Source organism: Scyliorhinus torazame, chromosome 14 (assembly GCF_047496885.1).
Source record: "Scyliorhinus torazame isolate Kashiwa2021f chromosome 14, sScyTor2.1, whole genome shotgun sequence".
In the NCBI taxonomy this organism is placed as follows: Eukaryota; Metazoa; Chordata; class Chondrichthyes; order Carcharhiniformes; family Scyliorhinidae; genus Scyliorhinus; species Scyliorhinus torazame.
The window spans coordinates 189,373,143-189,395,196 of record NC_092720.1 but is presented as its reverse complement, the minus strand read 5'-3'; the positions used below and the strand labels follow the sequence as shown (position 1 = coordinate 189,395,196).

The following is a 22,054-nucleotide window of genomic DNA, read 5'->3' as shown; positions in this document are numbered from 1 at the left end:
TTCAGGCAGTGAGTTCCAGACTCCCACCACCCTCTGGGTGAAAAGGGTTTTCCTTAAATCCCCTCATTATCTCCTGCCCCTGACCTTAGATCCATGGTTATTGACGCCTCTACTCGGGGGGGGCGGGGGGGGGGGGGGGGGGGGTGGGGGCGGGGGGGGGATGTTTCTTCCAACCTATGCCCTTGATAATTTTGTACACCTCACTTGAGGCGCTCACAATCAAAAAGTGTTTTAAAATAGAATAAGTCAGAAGAACCTGTCTCAGCCAGCAGAAGGATTAATAACCGAGAATGCAGATTAAAGAAAATTGGCTGAAGAGTCAGGAGGAGGTTTTTTCTGCGAACGCAGCTAGTCATTATGAACTGGAATGCTGTGATTGAAAGGGCAACGGCAGCGGATTCAATAGCAACTTTTCAAAGGGAATTGAGTACGGAACATGAAAAGGATAAATGTGCAGGGCCCTGGGGAGAGAGCAAGAAGGCAAGTGGGGTTAATTGGATAGCACTTTTCAAACAGCCAGAACCGGGACAATGGGCCAAATGGTCCCCTCTGTGTCTCACGTACACATGGTTCTAGTGTTGGTGCAGTCTTCCTGTATCCGGCTGGGAAGGAGAAAGGTTGTATTTATATAGTGACTTTCTCATCCTCAGACGGTGCAAAAAGCGTTTCACGGCCAATTATTTTTTATTCATTTAAGAGACGTGGGCTTCCCTGGCTGGGCCAGTATTCGTTTCCCATCCCTAACTGCCCCGGAGACGGTGGTGGAGAGCCGCGAACCGCTGCAGTCCCGGGGGTGTAGGTACACCCGCCATGCTGTTAGGGAGGGAGTTCCAGGATTCTGATCCAGCCACAGTGAGGGAACGGCCGATTATATTTCCAAGCCAGGGTGGTGGGTGGCTTGGAGGGGAACCTCCAGGTGGTCGTGTTTCCCGGTAGCTGCTGCTCTTGAGCTTCTAGATGGCCGTGGCCGTGGGTTTGGGAGGTGCTGCCTAAGGAGCCTTGGTGAGTTGCTGCAGTGCATCTTGTAGATTTTACACATGGCTGCCACTTTGTGTGTGGGTGGTGGAGGGTTTGAATGCTTGTGGAAAGGGTGCCAATCAAGCAGGGCTGCTTTGTCCTGAATGGTGTTGAGCTTCTTGAGTGTTGGAGCTGCACTCATCCAGGCAAGTGGAGAGGATTCCACCACACTCCCGACTCATGCCTTGTAGATGGCGGACAGGCTTTGGGGAGGAGATCAGGACATGAGTTACTCGTCGCAGGATTCCCAGCCTCTCGCCTGCTCTGGTAGCCACAGTATTAATGCAGCTAACAAGGGAGTGCATTTAATGGACAGCGAGATCCCCCAAATAGCCAGGAAACAAATGTGCAGATAATCTTTTTGATCGGTAAATAGTAGAAAGCCCTCTTGTGATAACCACCTGAAAAGGAGCACCTCACCCAAGAGACAGTCCCTCTGACAGTGCAGCACTCCCTCGGCACTGGGATTTGTTCCCGAGCCTCTGCTGTGAGATTTGAACTCTCAATCCTCTGATTCCGACGTGTGAGAGCTACCCACTGAGCCATTGCTGACAAGGCCAGCACACTGACACCCATTGCACAGCTAAATGTCACACTGACAACACATGAGACACTCACCCCTTTGTGTCACTGGCAGGTAATCGGCAAGTGATAGCAATTCCTTGGGAAGGGTTTGAATGGATAAGTGACGAGGGTCCGTTAAAGCCCAGGATACCCTGTGTCGAACCCCGGGCTGCCAGGACTGTGCCCCTGTCTGACCGGTTCTGCTTGCCTTTTCAGTGTGACCCCCGGGAAATCCACCAAGTACCTGTATGAGCTGCTCTACAGTGAGCCCATGAAGATCGTCCTCATGCCGGGCTGCAGTGGCGTCTCGACACTGGTGGCAGAGGCGGCTCGGATGTGGAACCTGATCGTGGTGAGTAAGCTCGGACCCATGGGACCCTCCCTCTCACTGGCCCCCTGCCTTCTCTCTTTGTCCCTCTCTCTCTCTTTTTCCCTCTCTCCACCTTTCCCTGTCTCTCTCCACCTGTCACCACTCTTTACATCTGTCCCATCTCTCTCACTCCAACAATTCAGTCTTGCTCATTTATCCACCTCTCTTTGATTGTCCCCGTTGCTCTCTTGTCTGTCCCTCTATCTCTCTCCTTTTATAGATCATAGAATTTACAGTGCAGAAGGAGGCCATTTGGCCCATCGAGTCTGAACCGGCTCTTGGAAAGAGCACCCTACCCAAGGTCAACACCTCCACCCTATCCCCATAACCAGTAACCCCACCCAACACTAAGGGCAATTCTGGACACTAAGGGCAATTTAGCGTGGCCAATCCACCTAACCTGCACATCTTTGGACTGTGGGAGGAAACCGGAGCACCCGGAGGAAACCCACCCACACACGGGGAGGATGTGCAGACTCCGCACAGACAGTGACCCAAGCCGGAATCGAACCTGGGACCCTGGAGCTTTTGTCTTTACCACTTTCCTGTTCCCATCTCTCTTTCTCTCTCTTGTCTCTCATCTCCTGCTCTGTCCCTCTGACTTTGTCTCTCTCCCTCTGTCCCTTTGCCTATCACTCTTTCTCCACCTCTCTCTGTCTCTCTCCCCCTGACCGCTTCTCGTCATCTGACCCCCATCTCTTTCTGTCACTTTCTTTCTCTCTCTCCCTCACCCCCTGACTCAGTTTTTCACCCCTGTCCCCATCTCTCTCCCTTTCTGTCACTCTGCCTGCCTCGCTCTCTCCCTCCATCTCTCTCCTTTCGTTTTTCCATCTCTCCGTTTGTTTCTGTCCTTGTTTATATTCCCTGATCGTTTACCTGTCTGTCTGTCTCCCAATCTCTTTCTTTCCGATTCGCAAGAAGGCAGGCGGGGGTGGGGGGGTTAAGGTTAATCTTGCCCTCCGACGGGGGCAGGAGAGATGTGCATCGGATGCCAGTTTCCCACTTTGCATGCTCCGTCGAAGTCGGTCAGTACCCCCCGTTTGGCACTGTTGCCTAGCGTACTTGCCGGTGGTACCAGACCAGCTCTCTCAGCGATGGCTCAGCTGGACAAGCAGATAGTGAGGTGGATCCATTGTCACTTTTCCATCACCAAGGGAGGGGGGGCAGGAAATGTTGCATGCTGTCTCTGTGAAGTCTGTGCGACGTGCACTCAAATATTTATTGAAAAGGGAGCACAGGGCTGGATCAAAGCTGTGCCTGAGTCAATGAAACGCTTCCTGCAAAGAAAGCCAAAGTCACATGGCGGCAGGCACGATGTTGCAGCATCTGCTGTAAGTGCGGGTTCTGTGCTGTGATCTATGGCGATGATGGTCTCGATATGGGATGGTAAATTGTTGCAATCAAGATCTTAGTGGGTGTGAGGACCCCTTAAACAGAATTATACATTGCCGACCCATCCCAACCCTTAATATCCAGTGCCCAATGTCCTGATGTCCTGGGAGTGACCCCTATCTTTTGCTTACTTATTTTCCCAGGGTAGAGGGGTCAATTACTAGGGGGCATAGGTTTAATTTGCGAGGGGCAAGGTTTAGAGTAGATGTACGAGGCAAGTGTTTTACACAGAGGGTAGTGGGTGCCTGGAACTCGCTGCCGGAGGAGGTGGTGGAAGCAGGGACGATAGTGACATTTAAGTGGCATCTTGACAAATACATGAATAGGATGGGAATAGAGGGTTACGGACCCAGGAAGTGCAGAAGGTTTTAGTTTAGACGGGCAGCATGGTCGGCACGGGCTTGGAGGGCCGAAGGGCCTGTTCCTGTGCTGTACATTTCTTTGTTCTTTGTGAGCTCGTCCAAACTTCTGCCGCCTGTATCTCAGGTCCGGTTTGCCCATCAGCCCTGGCCACACGGACTGCTGCCCTGGACACACGGACTGCTGCCCTGGACACACGGACTACTGATTGTGCAGCACCTCCATGTGAAAATTCTCATTGCGGTTTTCAATTCCCTTCGCAGTCCCACTGCACCCCCCCCCCCCCCCCCCTCCAACAATCTGCTCCATCCCAACAGGCCATACTGCCAATGTCACTGGGCTCATAAACCAGAGGCCCAGGCTAATGCTCGGAGGGGGGGGGGGGGGGGGAGCATGGGTTCGAATCCCACTACGGCAGCTGGTGGAATTTGAATTCAATTCATAAATATGGAAAATAGGTGCAGGAGGAGGCCATTCGGCCCCTTGATCCTGCTCTGTTATTCCAGATAATCATGGTGTATCCTCCATCTCGACGCCAAACCCACGCACTCTCCCCATACCTCTTGACACCTTTACAGTCCAGGAATCTTATCTATTTCCTCGAATATATTCAGTGACTTGGCCTCCCCAGTCTCCTGTGGTCGAGAATTCCACAGGCTCACCACTCTGAGTGAAGAAATTTCTCCTCATCCCGGTCCTAAATGACCCACCCCGTATCCTGAGACTGTGACCCCGGGACCTCGACCCTCCCCCCCCCCCCCCCCCCCCCCCCTCCCCAGCCAGAGGAAACAACATCCTTGCATCTGGGATGCACAGTGGTTAGCACAGTTGCTTCACAGCTCCAGGGGACCCGGGTTCGATTCCCGGCTTGGGTCACTGTCTGTGCGGAGTCTGCACGTTCTCCCCGTGTCTGCGTGGGTTTCCTCCGGGTGCTCCGGTTTCCTCCCACGGTCCAAAGATGTGCAGGCTAGGTGGATTAGCCATGATAAATTGCCCTTAGTGTCCAAAAAGGCTAGCTGGGGTTACTGGGTTACAGGGATAAACGACAGGGTGGAGGAGTGGTGCTTAAGTAGGGTGCTCTTTCCAAGGGCTGGTGCAGACACGATGGGCCGAATGGCCTCCTTGTGCCCTGTAAATTCTATGATTCTATCCAGTCTGTCCACCCCTGTCAGAATTTTATACGTTTGAATGCGATCCCCTCTCATTTTTCTAAATTCCAGTGAATAAATATGGAATATAAAGTTAGTCTCTGTAATGGTGACCATGAAACTATCATCGACTGTCGTAAAAACCCATGTGGTTCACTAATGTCCCTTTTAGGGAATTAAATCTGCCGTCCTGTCCCGGCCTGGCCGACATGTGACTCCAGACCCCCGCAGCAAATGTGGTTGACTCTTAAAATGCCGTCCGCAATGGCCCTGACAAGCCACTCAGTTGGAGGGCAGGTTAGAGCTGGGCAGCAAATGGCGGCCTTTCCAGCAACGCCCACGTCCCCGTGAACGAATAGGGGAAAAAAAATCTGCACTCATCAAATGCTGCCTTCTTGGGTATCCCCCGATTATAATCGTTCCACCATTGGTGGCCATACTTTCAGTTGCCTTGGATCCCGAACTCTGGAATTCCCTCTCCACATCTCTCCCTCTTGTAAAACAATTCCTAAAACCACAGGACGTAGGCGCAGAAGTAGGCCACTCTGTCCATCGAGTCTGTTCCACCATTCAGTGAGGTCATGGCTGATCTGATATAATCCTCAACTCCACTTTCCCACCTGATCCCCATAACCCCTGTGATCTAGCTCGCGGCCGTCTCTGACCCGAATATTTCCTGCTGTGGCGAGGTGTAGTGTTTCGCTTGACAGCGTTCCTGTTTGTCATGTTAGAAGTGATATATACATTCAAGGACTGCTGTCGCTGACACAACGAGGTCGAAATAAAAATAAAGGTGTCCTGTCCAAGCATAGAACATAGAACATTACAGTGCAGTACAGGCCTTCGGCCCTCGATGTTGCGCCGACCTGTGAAAACACTCTAAAAGCCCATCTACACTATTCCCTTATCGTCCATATGTCTATCCAATGACCATTTGAACGCCCTTAGTGTTGGTGAGTCCACTACTGTTGCAGACAGAGCATTCCACACCCTTACTGCTCTCTGAGTAAAGAACCTACCTCTGACATCTGTCCTATATCTATCTCCCCTCAATTTAAAGCTATGTCCCCTCGTGCTAGACATCACCATCCGAGGAAAAAGGCTCTCACTGTCCACCCGATCCAATCCTCTGGTAATCTAGTATGCCTCAATTAAGTCACCTCTTAACCTTCTTCCCTCTAACGAAAACAGCCTCAAGTCCCTCAGCCTTTCCTCATAAGATCTTCCTCCATACCAGTCAACATTCTGGTAAATCTCCCCTGCACCCTTTCCAATGCTTCCACATCCTTCCTATAATGCGGCGACCAGAATTGCACGCAATACTCCAAATGCGGCCGCACCAGAGTTTTGTACAGCTGCAACATGACCTCATGGCTCCGAAACTCAACCCCTCTACCGATAAAAGCTAACACACCGTACGCCTTCTTAACCACCCTCTCAACCTGGGTGGCAACTTTCAGGGATCTATGTACATGGACACTGAGATCTCTCTGCTCATCCACACTGCCAAGAATCTTACCATTAGCCCAGCACTCTGTCTTCCTGTTATTCCTTCCAAAATGAATCACCTCACACTTTTCTGCATTAAACTCCATTTGCCACCTCTCAGCCCAGCGCTGCAGCTTATCTATGTCCCTCTGTAACTTGTACTTCCGCACTGTCCACAACTCACCGACTTTAGTGTCATCTGCAAATTTACTCACCCATCCTTCTAGGTAATTTATAAAAATGACAAACAGCAGTGGCCCCAAAACATATCCTTGTGGTACACCACTAGTAACTGGACTCCAGTCTGAACATTTCCCATCAACCACCACCCTTTGTCTTCTTCCAGCTGGCCAATTTCTGATCCAAACTGCTAAATCACCCTGAATCCCATGCCTCCGTATTTTCTGCAGTAGCCTACCGTGGGGAACCTTATCAAACGCTTTACTGAAATCCATATACACCACATCAACTGCTTTTCCCTCATATACACCTGTTTGGTCACCTTTTCAAAGAACTCAATAAGGTTTGTGGGGCACGACCTACCCTTCACAAAACCATGTTGATTTTCTCTAATCAAATTATTCCTTTCCAGATGATTATACATCCTATCTCTTATAAACTTTTCCAAGATTTTGCCCACAACAGAAGCAAGGCTCACTGGTCTATAGTTACCTGGGTTGTTTCTACTGACAACATTTGCTATCCTCCAGGTCTCCTGGCACTATTCCTGTAGACAAAGATGACTTAAAGATCAAGGCAAAGGCTCAGCAATCTCCACCCTAGCTTCCCAGAGAATCCTAGGATAAATCCCATCCGGCCCAGGGACGTATCTACTTTCACACTTTCCAGAATTGCTAACACCCTCCTCTCTTATGAACCTCAAGCCTTCTAGTCTAGTAGCCTGAATCTCAGTATTCTCCTCGACAACATTGTCTTTTTCCTGTGTGAATACTGACAAAAAATATTCATTTAGCACCTCTCCTATCTCCTCGGACTCCAAGCACAACTTCCCACTACTGTCCTTGACTGGCCCTACTCTTACCCTAGTCATTCTTTTATTCCTGACATATCTATAGAAAGCTTTAGGGTTATCCTTGATCCTACCTGCCAAAGACTTCTCATGTCCCCTCCTGGCTCTTCTTAGCTCTCTCTTTAGGTCCTTCCTAGCTAACTTGTAACTCTTGAGCACCTTAACTGAACCTTCATGTCTCATCTTTACATAAGCCTCCTTCTTCCTCTTGACAAGTGTTTCGACTGCTTTAGTAAACCACGGTTCCCTTGCTACGACCACTTTGTCCCTGTCTGACAGGTACATACTTACCAAGGACACGCAGTAGCTGTTCCTTGAACAAGCTCCACATTTCCATTGTGCCCATCCCCTGCAGTTTTCCTCTCCCATCCGATGCATCCTAAGTCTTGCCTCATCGCATCATAATTGCCTTACCCCCAGATATAACTCCTTGCCCTGCGGTATATACCTATCCCTTTCCATCACTAGAGTAACGTAATCGAATTGTGGTCACTTTCACCAAAGTGCTCACCTACCTCCAAATCTAACACCTGTCCTGGTTCATTCCCCAGTACCAAATCCAATATGGCCTCTCCTCCCGTTGGCCTATCTACATACTGTGTCAAGAAACCCTCCTGCACACACTGGACAAAAACGGACCCATCTAAAGTACTCGAACTGTAGCGTTTCCAGTCAATATTTGGAAGTTAAAGTCCCCATAACAACTACCCTGTTGCTTCGCTCCTATCTAGAATCATCTTTGCAATCCTTTCCTCTACATCTCTGGAACTTTTCGGAGGCCTATAGAAAACCCCTAACAGGGTGACCTCTCCTTTCCTGTTTCTAACCTCAGCCCATACTACCTCAGTAGACGGGTCCTCATCAAACATCCTTTCTGCCACCGTAATACTGTCCTTGACTAACAATGCCACCCTCCCCCTCTTTTACCACCTTCCCTGAGCTTACTGAAATATCTAAACCCCGGCATCTGCAACAACCATTCCTGTCCCTGCTCTATCCATGTCTCCAATATGGCCACAACATCGAAGTCCCAGGTACCAACCCATGTCGCAAGTTCACCCACCTTATTCTGGATGCTCCTGGCATTGAGGAAGACACACTTTAAACCACCTTCCTGCCTGCCGGTACACGCCTGCAACTTTGAAACCTGACTCATGACCTCACTACTCTCAACCTCCTGTATACTGGAGCTACAATTCAGGTTCCCAAGCCCCTGCTGAACTAGTTTAAACCCTCCCGAAGAGCATTAGAAAATTTCCACCTCCAGGATATTGGTACCCCTCTGGTCCAGGTGTAGACCATTCCATTTGTAAAGGTCCCACTGACCCCAGAATGAGCCCCAATTATCCAGAAATCTGAAACCCTCCCTCCTGCACCATCCCTGTAGCCACGTGTCAACTCCTCTCTCTCCCTATTCCTCATCTCGCTATCACGTGGCATGGGTAACAACCCAGAGAAAATAGCTCTATTTGTCCTAGATCTAAGTTTCCACCCTAGCTCCCTGAATTCCTGCCTTACATCCCTATCCCTTTTTCCTACCTATGTCATTGGTACCTATGTGGACCACGACTTGGGGCTGCTCCCTCTCCCCCTGAAGGATCCCGAAAACACGACATCACGCACCCTGGCACCTGGGAGGCAACACACCAACCGCGAGTCTCTCTCGTTCCCACAGAATCTCCTATCTATCCCCCTAACTATGGAGTCTCCAATGACTAATGCTCTACTCCTCTCCCCCTTCCCTTCTGAGGCAACAGGGACAGACTCTGTGCCAGAGACCTGTACCCCATGGCTTACCCTGGTAAAAGTCGTTCCCCTCAACAGTATCCAAAGCGGCATACTTGTTACTAAGGGGAACGACCCTGTACTGACTGCTTCCTCCCAGCCCCTCTCACCGTCATCCATCTATCTTTATTCTTCAGAGTAACTACATCCCTGAAGCTTCTATCTATGACCACCTCTGCCTCCCGAATGATCTGAAGTTCATCCAGCTCCAGCTCCAGTTCCCTAACGCGGTATCTGAGGAGCTGGAGATGGGTGCACTTCCCACAGATGAAATCAGCAGGGACACTGACGGCGTCCCTCACCTCAAACATTCTGCAGGAGGAACATTGCACTATCTTCCCTGCCATCCCCTCTAGATAAAAAAAGAAAGAGCTTACCTGTTATTCACTCCCCTTCTCAGCAAGCACTCACTCAGCAACCTCTGCGCCCGGCACGATAACACCTGAGGGAAAATAAAAGAAAAACTACTTACCAGTCACTAGCCAATCCCTTACCTGCAGTCTGATCAATAAACGCAAGAGCCCTTTCTGCAAATGAAAGGGAAGTGTTGCTGCCATTAATTGACAGAATTTCCTTCATAAATCTCCCAGGTTGTAAACACTGGGGAGCTCAGACACACAAGCTATTAACCAGTTGTGAGTGAATGTAGATTGCCCTTTGACCCCGTTGTCAAAATCATGATGGAAGGCCCTGGTGGGATTTGTGACAGAATAAACTTCTCATGTCTTGTCTGTTCTTCCTCGGTGTCAGTAGTGATTAAATCCCTTGCCTTCGTGTGTTCAGTCGCAGTTGTAGCTGGGCCTGATTTTTTTTTTAACGGCTTTTTCTGTCCTTGTCCTGCATTCAGGTCCCCCCCCAAAAAAACTGGCCGTGATTTTTTATTTTTCTGAGGTGCGAGCGAGGTGAGGCTATTGTGAGGGGGGGAAAATATATTGTATTCAACCCCACGACCGACAACAATTAATGCTTATTAGCACCTTTCATGTAATGAAGCACCGTCCGATAGGAGCATTGGAGAACAAAGCCATGACCGCTTTGAATGGCAGAGCAGACTCGATGGGCCGAATGGCCTACTTCTGCTCCTATGTCTTATGACTCTGAGCCACAGGAGGAGATGTTTTAAGTTAGATGACCAGGAAGCTAGTCTAAGCTAGGGTGGGATTTTTCACCCAACGCGAGCGGGGACTGGAAAGTTTGGACAACCGTTCAATATCGGACGGACGGCTCTCCCCACTTTTTCCCGGCCCGCCCGCAACGGGAGGGAGAGTGCAGAATATCCGGCCCGTAGATTTTGAAGAGGGTCCTAAAGAACGCCAGGGAGAGCGCCCCAGAGCTCTGGGCCCCAGGCAACTGAAGGCAAAGCCACCAACCATGCAGCGATTATAATCGGGGATGCTGAAGTGGTCAGAATTACAGGAGCGTAGATAGGGTGCGAGGGGGTGGGGGTTTTGCGGGGCTGAAGGAGGTTACAGAGAGAGTGGGGGGGGGGGATGATTCTACGGAGGGATTTGTAAACAAGGATGCGAATTTGTAAAACCAAGACATTGCTTGGCCAGGAGCCAACGCAGGTCAGCGGGTGCAAGGGGCGAGAGTGGAACGGAAATTTGGGGCGAGTTGACACATGGGCAGCAGAGCTTTGGAGGACCCCGAGCTTACGGAGGATGGGGATGTGGGAGATCAGCCAGGAACTTGCTGGAATCGGCTCACCTCAAGGTAACAGAGGTGTTGGGTGAGGAATCTCTGCGATCCTGTAAATCTGGCCTCTTGGCCTGCCACGATTTTAATCGATCGCCGTTGGCGGCCGTGCCTTGAGATCCCTCCCTAAACCCCCGCCCCTCCTCGCTACCCAGCTTTCCACCTTTAAGACGCTCCTTAAAAACTAAACCATAGTTTTACATGCTGCGTAAATATCAGGTTGTTTGTGAGGTGGTTGGAACTGAAAAATCCCGTTGACGACAGGCTGGAGTGGCCAGAGGCCGCTCCACTCGTGAAAAAAAGAATCCGCCAGGACCCGTGCGAATGAAGCCATAATCTGATATCTGGTCATGCTTGTTCAGACCCTGAGGGATCGCTCGTGAAGAACGACCCTGGGCTGATTGGGGGTCAGCCGGCTCCGGCCGGATTGTTACCAAGGCCAGCGAGAATCGAAGGGGTGGTGGCATGCCAGGAAAGGGGCTCTCTTTACCATAAAGCCCCCATCCTGTTGAACGGTCACACGGGAATAATTTTAACTTGGGGCCATGGTGTCAAACAGCTGGCATCACGGTTGACAGCACCCTTAACCCTGCTCCGGCCCCACTTTTGTTTTCCATGAAATGTTCCTGGCGGGAGAAAATTGGGCAGCAAAAAGGCGGCTGACTCTGATAAGCTGCCATTTTAAATCATCGGCCAACAGTTAAAATGGCCGCCCTGATGTCCGGCTGGCTGTTGCCGGCTCAGTTGTTCACCGAGAGATAGAGAGAGAGGGAGAGCTGAGCTCATGTTTACTGCTGCGGTGTGTCAGCATTGAAGAAGGGTGCAGGGTTGAGGGGAGGGGGGGGGGGGGGGGGGGGGGAGCGCGGGGGGATGGGAGTAGAGCAGGACAAGCATCATCTCCACTTTGCTGACACTTGGCCTCCTTTGCCGCCCGTCCCCATATCCCGTCCACTCCCTCCCGTTGGCTCAATTTTGATCGTTTTCCTAGTTTTCCAGATGGTTAATAAGACAGAGGGAGAGAAAGAGAGCAACGTGAGGAGCACTCACTGTTGCCAAGGCAACCGCCCTGTGGAGCTCGACCCAGAAATTCAATGAGAGTCGAGGAAGAAACACTCCGTATACTTTAACCCTTGTGTAGCAGGGTGGGTGCACAATGCCCCCCCCCCCCCCCCCACCCCCCCCCCGGCAGCTGAGGGCAGACTGGGAACAGTTAACCCTCTCCCACCTCGCCCATATGTCTGCTCCTCATGAATATGAGGGAAAGGTGGGAGACATTCACCTGCAGTTGGCAGACCCAGCTGGCTCAGTCCTTCCTGCTGCTTCATCCCAAACTCCCCGTGTATGTTCTTCCCATCAGGATCGGTGAACCTGGCCGATCTCCTCACATCCCATATGGGGGAGCGGGTGGTGGGGGAGGAGAGCCCCACAGGGGGGAGTGGGGGGTGGGGGGAGGAGAGCAAGGGGTTGGCAGAGAGATGAAGCCAATCCCTGTGGCCCAATGGCCATCATAGTTGGGGGTCAAATTCTGAGATCTATGCTGCGGGTCTGAGGGCTGAGAAAGTGAGTGGTTGAGAGAGAGGGCAGCACGGTAGCATTGTGGTTAGCACAACTGCTTCACAGCTCCAGGGTCCCAGGTTCGATTCCCGGCTTGGGTCACTGTCTGTGCGGAGTCTGCACGTTCTCCCCGTGTGTGCGTGGGTTTCCTCCGGGTGCTCCGGTTTCCTCCCACAGTCCAAAGATGTGCAGGTTAGGAGGATTCGCCGCGCTAAATTGCCCTTAGTGTCCAAAATTGCCCTTCGTGTTGGGTGGGGTCACTGGGTTATGGGGATAGGGTGGGGGTGTGGGGTTGGATAGGGTCACCTTTCCAAGAGCCGGTGCAGACTCGATGGGCTGAATGGCCTCCTTCTGCACTGTAAATTCTATGATCTATGATCAAGAGGAGGGGCAAAGAGAGAAAGAGAGAGGGAGGCCAGAGAGATGGAAGGGGGGTGGGCGGGGGAGGCAGGCAGAGAGTGTGGGGCAGGGAGAGTCTGAGAGAGAGAGTTGTGGGTAGAGAGAAGGGGACTAGAGGTGGAGAGAGAGAATGAGGGAGAGGGCAGAAAAGGAGAGGGACAAAGAGAAAGTGACAGTCAGAGAGAGCAGAGGCAAGGAGAGAGAGGGGGCGACCAAGGGAGCGGGGCTAAGGGAGACGGGGGCTGACAGCGAGGGGCAAAGAGAGTGAGGGGGAGAGAAAGAGGTTCGGTAAGGATAGAGAGAGAGAGGCACAGAGGGGGTAGAGAGAAGGAATGACAGAGAAAGAGTGGCAGAGAGAAAGTGAAAAAGAGAAAGAGGAGCTGAGAGAGAAAAGGGGCAGAGAGAGGGGGCAGAGAGAAAGAGAGAGGGGGCAGAGAGAAAGAGCAAGGGGGCAGAGAAAGAGAAAGGGGAGGAAAGAAAGAGAGAGAGGAAGCAGAGAGAAAGAGCGAGGGGGACAGTGAAAGAGAAAGGGGAGGAAAGAAAGAGAGAGGGAGCAGAGAGAGAGAGAATGGGCAGAGAGAAAGAGAGAGGCGGGGGTGGGGGGGGGAGAGAGAAAGAGCCAGGAGGATGAGAGAGAGAGCGAGAGGGCAGATAGAAAATGAGCATAAGAGAAGGAATGAGAGAGGGAGAGAGATTTAGACCGAGAGAGAGTAAGTTATTGGTGGGCATGTTATTGCCACTTCCAGCTTTCAGCTGCTTCACTCTGGTTGAAACCAGTCCAGAGCTTGAATAAACTGGATGATTCTTTGTTGCCCATCCGGCGGGGGGGGGGGGCACGGTGCTGAATGGCTCTGGTCCAATTTGCACAGAGGAGCAGCGCACATTCACTAACCTTCACCTCTCGTGATGCGCCATTGCTTAGCAACACTGGGTGCTTGGCAGCGACTTAGCCCTCGAGCTGCTGATTGGCTGGACTCAGCTATTCTGCATGTGGAAGCCGCAAATCCTTCCACCTCCAGCAAGGAACCCCTGTCAGCCACGGGGTTGGGGCGTTGGGGGGGGGGGGGGGGGGGGGAGAGAGGACGCAGTGTGAAGCTGAACACTCCACCCCGCCCACCGCCACCTTGCCCAATCCTGCACCCCCGCCAACACAGGGTCTGATACTGCGCACTGCACAGTATGGTAACCCCCCGGCCACACACGCACACACACAACCCGGGCCTGAGTGTACAGCAAGAAGAACCTATATTTAATCGCAGCTCGTGAAGCAGACAAATATATGAATAGCAGCAGAAGTAGGCCATTCGGCCCCTCGAGCCCCGTCTGCCACTCAACGGGCAGGGAATGTTATATCGGTCAGTGAGCACCGAGGGTGATGAGGAAACGGAATTTGGTGCCAGTTTGGATATGGACACTTGACATAGAGTTTTTCAGCACAGAAAGAAGCCTTTGGCCCCCCCGTGTCTGCACCAAGGGAGCCTCACTGTGAGAACATCACCCCGTGTGTCAGTGAGTACATCAGGGCAGCACAGTGGTCAGCACTGCTGCCTCACAGCGCCAGGGACCTGGGTTCGATACTGATCTCGGGTGTCTGTGTGGAGTTTGCACATTCTCTACTTGTCTGCGTGGGTTTCCTCCGGATGTGCAGGTTAGGTGGATTGGCCATGCTATGTTGCCCCTTAGGGTGGGGTTGCAGGATTAGGGCGGGGGAATTGGGCCTCGGTAGATGGTCTTTTGAGGGGTGGGTACAGACTCGCGGGGCCGAATGGCCTCCTTCTTCTGCACTGTAGGGCGTTCTGTGACTCCACGACCCTCTGCTCTCCCTGCAGCTTTCGTACGGCTCCAGCTCTCCGGCTCTGTCCAACCGTCAGCGATTCCCCACCTTCTTCCGGACTCACCCTTCCGCCACCCTCCACAACCCCACCCGGGTCAAGCTCTTCAAGAGGTGGGGCTGGACGAAGATCGCCACCATCCAACAGACCACCGAAGTCTTCACCTCGGTAAGAGCGGCTCGTGCGCTCGTGCATGGGAGCCCTGTCACCTGGGTTCAGGGCGGGGTGGGCCACGCAAGCCGTCGGTCTCTGCGACGGGGGCCGCCGCATGTGGACCGACATCCAGGGGGTAGGGTAGGATGGAGGAGGTTGTGGAGGAATGGGAAGGGGAGCGTTTTCTTTTCCTTTAATTCATACTCCGGGTGTGGGTAACAGTGTTTCTCCCTGTTCCTCATTTCTCTCCGGATTACCCTCCTGCGTGGGTTTCCTCCGGGTGCTCCGGTTTCCTCCCACAGTCCAAAGATGTGCAGGTTAGGTGGATTGGCCATGCTACATTGTCCCTTAGTGACCAAAAAAGGTTTGGAGGGGTTACTGGCTTACGGGGATAGGATGGGAGGTGTGGGCTTGGGTTGGGTGCTCTTTCCAAGGGCCGGTGCAGACTCGATGGGCCGAACGGCCTCCTGCACTGTAAATTCTATGATACAACTGTGGCGAGTAACTCTCCTGACACCCCAAAGCCTGTCCACCGTCTAAACGTAGAGTCGGAATAGTCCCAGATGACCATCGGCTGCTTTCCCCTTTGAGGGGGAGAGCGGACTTGGTGGTGATTTAACCTGAGGATTAGCACACCTCAGGCAACCTGCACAATTGATGTCACTCTGCATCATGAACTAGCCATGCAGCCAGCTGAGCTAAACCATCGTCTACAAGGCACCAGTCAGGAGTGTGATGGAATACTCTCCACTTGCCTGGATGAGTGCAGCTCTGACAGCCCTCAAGAAGCTCAACACCATCCAGGACAAAGCAGCCACTTCCAGAAACATTCACCCCCTCCACCAATGACGCCCAGTAACAGCCGTGTGTACCATCTACAAGATGCACCGCAGTAACCCACCAAGACTCCACAGGTGGCACTTCCCAAACACATGACCATGACCGTCTGGAAGGAGAAGGGCAGCAGGTATATGAGAACCCCACCAGCTGGAAGTCCTCACTCCCCATCCTGACTTGGAAATATATTGGTCGTTCCTTTACTGATGCTGGGTCAAAATCCTGGAACTTCCTCTCTAACAGCGCTGTGGGTGTACCTACACCTCGGGGACTGCAGCGGCTCAAGAAGGCGGTTCAGTACCACCTTTCCAAGGGGCAATTAGAGACTGGGTAATTAAGTTGAACTAGCCGGCGTCACGTGCTTCCCATGAAGAATAAAAAGCCGAGTGGCTTGCTAACCCACTTTGGAGGGGACTGGAGCCACATGTATGTCAGGCCGGGTTAAATCTGGAATTAAAAGTCGAATGACGACCATGAAACCATTGCCGATTGTCGTTAAAAAAGACAAACATCTGGGGCGTCATTCTCCGACCCCCCGCCGGGTTGGTGAATCGCCGGGGGCTGCCGTGAATCCCGCCCCCGCCGGTTGCCGAAGTCTCCGGTACCGGATATTCGGCGGGGGCGGGAATCGGGACGCACCGGTTGGCGGGCCCTCCGCTGGATTCTCCGGCCCGGATGGGCCGAAGTCCCGCCGATAAATTGCCTGTCCCGCCGGCGTGGATTAAACCACCTTTTGAACGGCGGGACAAGGCGGCGTGGGCGGGCTCCGGGGTCCTGGGGGGGGGGCCGCGGGGCGATCTGGCCCCGTGGGGTGCCCCCACGGTGGCCTGGCCCGCGATCAGGGCCCACCGATCCGCGGGCGGGCCTGTGCCGTGGGGGCACTCTTTCCCTTCCGCCTCCGCCACGGTCTCACGAGGCGGAAGAGACTCCCTCCACTGCGCATGCGCGGGAAACTGTCAGCGGCCGCTGACGCTCCCGCGCATGCGCCGCCCCGACATGTCATTTCCGCGCCAACTGGCGGGGCAACAAAGGCCGTTTCCTCCGGCGTCGGCCTAGCCCCTCAATGTTGGGGCTCGGCCCCCAAAGATGCGGAGCATTCCGCACCTTTGGGGCGGCGCGATGCCCGTCTGATTGGCGCCGTTTTGGGCGCCAGTCGGCGGACATCGCGCCGTTTCGGGAGAATTTCGCCCCTTATGTCCTTTAGGGAAGGAAATCTGCCGTCTTTACCTGGCCTGGCCAACCTGTGACTCCAGATCCACACCAGTGTGTTTGTCGATTAACTGTCCTCTGAAATGGAAAAGCCAGCCACTCAGTTCAGGGGCAATTAGAGGCGGGCAACAAATGCTGACCCAGCCAGCGACACCCACATCCCGTGAAAGAACCGGAAAAAAAACACCCAGGAAGAGGTTCCGGCTCCGAGAGCTGCCAGCCAATCTGATCAGTGTCCCTGCACTATGAGTTATGGCAGGGGCGGGTGGGCTAGGCACCTCGCCTCGTCATCCTCTGCCTTCCTTTCACCGGCTGAAGTTTGGATGCTGAAGGGGCCTTGCCCCAGTGGGCCGCAGGGGATGGTCCCGGCAGACGGGGCTGAGTTGAGGCTGGGGTTCAGCTCTCCACCGTTTGCTGTTTCTGAGCTTGTTGGGACTCTGATCCTCCTCTCCCTGCTTCCTCTTGCAGACTTTAGACGACTTGGAGGAGCGTGTGAAGGAAGCCAGGATCGAGATCAGCGTGCGGCAGAGTTTCCTGACAGATCCCGGAGTCGCTGTCAAAAACCTCAAGGTAACCTTAGAGCCGTCGGGAATAACAGGCTGTAGTGAGCACTTATCATTGGATTTGACACTGTGTACTCCACGTGTACAGGAGCTGACACTGAGACACGCACACGGGACGTACAGTATTAGACAGGAGTGAATCACCCCCGTTTATGCACTGTGTACTCTACATGTGCAGGAGCTGACTCTGAGACACACACACACGGGACGTATAGTATTAGACAGGAGTGAATCACCCCCGTTTACTCACTGTGTACTCTACATGTGCAGGAACTGACACTGAGACACACACAGGCAGGAATGACAAATTCCTTCATACCCCAAGCATGGTATGGGCGGCAGGGTAGCACAGTGGTTGGCACTATTGCTTCACAGCGCCAGGGACCCAGGTTTGATTCCTGGACTGGGTCACTGTCTGCTTGGAGTCTCCCCCGTGTCTGCGTGGGTTTCCTCCGGGGGCTCCGATTTGAATGAAAAATGAAATGAAAATCGCTTATTGTCACAAGCAGGCTTCAAATGAAGTTACTGTGAAAAGCCCCTAGTCGCCACATTCCGGCGCCTGTCGGGGAGGCTGTTACGGGAATCGAACCGCGCTGCTGGCCTGCCTTGGTCTGCTTTCAAAGCCAGCGATTTAGCCCTGTGCTAAACAGCCCCTTTCCTCCCACAAGTCCCGAAAGACGTGCTGTTAGGTAATTTGGACATTCTGAATTCTCCCTCTGTGTAGCCGAGCAGGCGCCGGAATGTGGCGACTAGGGGCTTTTCTCAGTAACTTCATTGCAGTGTTAATGTAAGCCTACTTGTGACGCTAATAAAGTTTATTATTAGCATGTTGTGCTGTGTAGGCGTGCGGGTTCGGGCGGGTAGGGAGGACCGTGATTGGTTTTACAATCTAATGAAATCTGTTAATCCCTTTCCACAGAGACAGGATGCCCGCATTATTGTTGGCTTATTTTACGAAACTGAGGCGAGGAAGGTCTTCTGTGAGGTACGAGCTCATTGGAAAAAGGCAACTTGCATTTATATAGTGACTTTCCCATCCTCAGAATATCTTAAAGCTGGCAAAAGTACTTTTTAATGTGTTGTCACTGTTGTAACGCAAGAAACTTGCTGATTAATTTGTACATAGCAAGCTCCCATAAACGGCAATGGGATAATGACCTGATACTCGGTTGTAGCGATATTGGTTGATTGATAACCAGGACACCAGATATAATGCCCCTGCTCTTCTCCCAAGATCGGGGTCGGGTCTTTCTCATCCACCCAAACTGGGCAGATTGGGCTTCAGTTTAAGGTCTCATCTGAAAGGTGACACCTCCGACAATGCAGCATTCCCTCTGTGTTGGGACTGGAACGTCAGCCTTGATTTTGTGCAGGAGTGTCTGGAGTGTGGCTTGAACCCACGACCTTCTGACTGACTGGCGAGAGAGTGAGAGTGACGTTACTTCCTGAGCCACAATTGCAGCCTCTTGTCACATTAACACCATCCTGATATCGCACGTTACAGGGCAAGGATCCCAGAAACAGCTGCCTCATTTTACAGTCTGGATTTCCTCCCTGTCTCTCCATGCATCCCTGATTGGGAAATTCCTGCCTCGGCTTGAGGCTCGGCTCGGAGACTTGAGCACAGAATCTAGGCCGACGCTCCCAACGTCAGCACTGAGGAAGTGCTGCACAGTTGGGTGGTGGTGGTGGTGGTGGTGATGGGGCGGTACTGAGGGCGTGCGGCATTTTCGGAGGCACAATTCTCTGGCAGGGATGCACATCCTGTAGACCAGAAGGAGGCCCTTTGAGCCTCTTCCGGAATCAGGGTGAAATAGAGTCATACCTGGCACAAAGGAAAATGGTTATCGGAGTCAGCCATCTCAGCTCCAGGACATCACTGCAGGAGTTCCTCAGGAAAGTGTCCTAGGCCCAATCATCTCCAGCTGCTTCATCAATGACCTCCATTCCATCATAAGGCCAGAAGTGGGGATGTTTGCGGATGGCTGCACAATGTTCAGCACCATTCGTCACTCCTCAGAAAATAAAGCAATCTGTGTCCAAATGTAGCAAGACCCGGACAGTCCAGGCTTGGGCTGACAAGTGGCAAGTTACATTCGCGCCACACACGTGCCAGGCAATGGCCATCTCCTACAAGAGAGGATCTAACCATCGCCCCTGGACATTCAATGGTGTTCCCATCGCTGAATTCCCCACAATCAACATTCTGGGGTTACCACTGATCAGAAACTGAACTGGACTCGCCATACAAATACTGTGGCTACAAGAGCAGGTCAGAGGTTAAGAACCCTACTGTGAGTAAGTCACCTCCTAACTCCCCAAAGCCTGGGCACCATCAGCAAGGCACAAGTCAGGAGTGTGATGGAATACTCTCCACTTGCCTGGATGAGTGCAGCTCCAACAATACTCAAGAAGCTCAACGCCATCCAGGACAATTGCTCCCCCTTCCACAAACATTCAAACCCTACACCACCGACAAACAGTGGCAGCCGTGTGTACCATCTGGAAGATGCACTGCATTAACTCACCAAGGCTTAGGCAGCACCTTTCAAACCCACAACCACTACCATTTAGAAGGGCAAGGCAGCAGGCACATGGGAACCTCCCTATCTGGAGGTTCCCCGCCAAGTCACTCATTGTCCTGACTTGGAAATATATCACCATTCCTTCACTGTAATTGGGGCAACATCCTGGAACTCCCTCCCTAACAGCACTGTGGGTGTACTTACACCTCATGGATTGCAGCGGTTCAAGAAGGCAGCTCACCACCACCTGCTCAAGGGACCATTCAGGATTTCTTAAAATCAAGAGCAAAGCAGAAATAAAATTCCAAACTACAAAATTGGAGAAATTGGTGATTTCAAGCCTGCAGACGCCCCTTGTATGAATAGGTGCTCCCTAATATCACTCCTAAATGGCCCGGCTGTTGGGCACAATTTAACAGGGGGCAAAACAGAGTCCTGTTTTGGGCATGCTTGGCGGGGTGGCACCGCCAGGGTGCCCAGGTGGCAGTGAAAAGGTGCCTGGGTGGCAGCGGGAGTGCCCCCGACGCCATACCATTACGCCAGGCACATGTGTTGGATTACGGGCCTTCGGAGACTCCAGCACAGACATATTTAAATGAGGCTAACTGCTCACTTAGTATATGCAAATATGTTAGATCTCGCGAGGCGTCCCAAGCGTCACAAATCTCACGAGAAGCCAGTCACTGCCTCATCGGGAAAAGCGAGGCTGTATGCTCGTGCCATCTTGTTCTGGGTGCTTGTGTGTTAGGAAGAAGTTTCCCTCTATCCTATCAAACCAAGGAACTTCCATCGGCTTAAATATGTCACCTTTCGACAAGGAGCAGTGAGTTCTCCTGACGTAACAGTTAGCAGTCCTTCCCGAACCAAAGGGACCATCATGGTCATGTCCCTGGACTAGCAATCCAGAGGCAATTGCTCTGGGGACCCCGGTAAATGGAAGAATTTAAATTATATTAATAAGACCTAGAATTGAAAGTTAGTCTCAGTAATGGTGACTGGGAAACTAGCATCGATTGTTGTCAAGACCCTACCTGGTTCACTAATACCCATTAGAGCAGTGGTTTTAAACTGGTGCACACTGGTGTGCCGTGAGAACTGGCCAAGAGGGCCGTGGAATTTTGTACAAGGATGACGAAAATCAACATAAAACAAACACGTTGTTTCATCTGAAACAATATTCAGTCCAACCAAAATTACAATTCATAAAACTCGTGACAATTAATCATCAAACACTTCAAAAGTGAGTCCGATTCTAAACACAGGTGGCCAAAGGATCAAATTGAGACGACGTGATCGTTTTTATTGGTCACCATAGAGACCGACCAACGCCATTCATGCGTTTTTTTATTGATAGTAAAACAAGACACAACAAGCTGGCAGACGCAGCAAAATTGACTCTATCCACATTTCTTTGCCGGATCTGTTTTGTATCCCCGATCTAAGAAGAAATGGATGAGTTTGGTTCCTCCGCTTATTCAATCCTTGATGAAACATTTGAACCCCAAGAAGAGAAAGCAAGAAATGTTCAGAGACGATATAATGAGGGCTCTCTGGCCTTTGGATTCCCAGGGACAGGAGATGCCGTTTGCTCCTTTCCTGATTGTCTCATCTGCAGAGGGGAGTTGGCAAACTGATTCAAGACTATGACTAGCTAGAAATAGCTGAGTTGAGCAGATTTTGAAAATGTGACTGTGCTCGCTGTCGAAGACGGTGTATCCTGTGGTGGATTTGAAGCATTGATGCATTCAATCCTTCTCTTGCTTGTTGTAAGCACAATGTTGCAAACCTCTTTAATAAGACCATAACCATAGTAAATGTAAGGAAATGTGATGTTTATGAGCAATCGATTCAGCTGAAATAAAGTGGGTGTGTCGGGATATTGTTTGCTTCATTAAAGTGTGCCGTGTTACTGAAAAGATTGAGAATCATTGCTTCAGGGAAGGAAGTCTGCCGCCCTTCCCCGATCTGGCTTACATTTGGCTCCCGATCCACAGCAATGTGGTTGTTGAGCTGCCCCTCTGAAATGGCCTCGCAAGACACTCAGTTAAATGACAATTAGGATGCGGGAGTGCAGGTTGGGAGAGAGGCTGACATGGTAGCCTTTGCCTCCCTGACAGCCCAGAGGCGGATCTT

At 51.9% G+C, this 22,054-nt stretch overlaps 1 protein-coding gene across 1 annotated transcript in view; it reads left to right on the top strand.

The window, feature by feature from the left end:
- Positions 1-22,054, top strand: part of LOC140390300 (gamma-aminobutyric acid type B receptor subunit 1-like) — a 138,667-nt gene that overhangs the window by 22,981 nt on the left and 93,632 nt on the right. The window contains exons 3-6 of the mRNA XM_072475343.1: positions 1,804-1,933; positions 14,632-14,802; positions 17,302-17,403; positions 18,316-18,381. Coding sequence (XP_072331444.1) covers positions 1,804-1,933; positions 14,632-14,802; positions 17,302-17,403; positions 18,316-18,381 — 469 coding nt within the window. The remainder of the gene's footprint in view (positions 1-1,803; positions 1,934-14,631; positions 14,803-17,301; positions 17,404-18,315; positions 18,382-22,054) is intronic.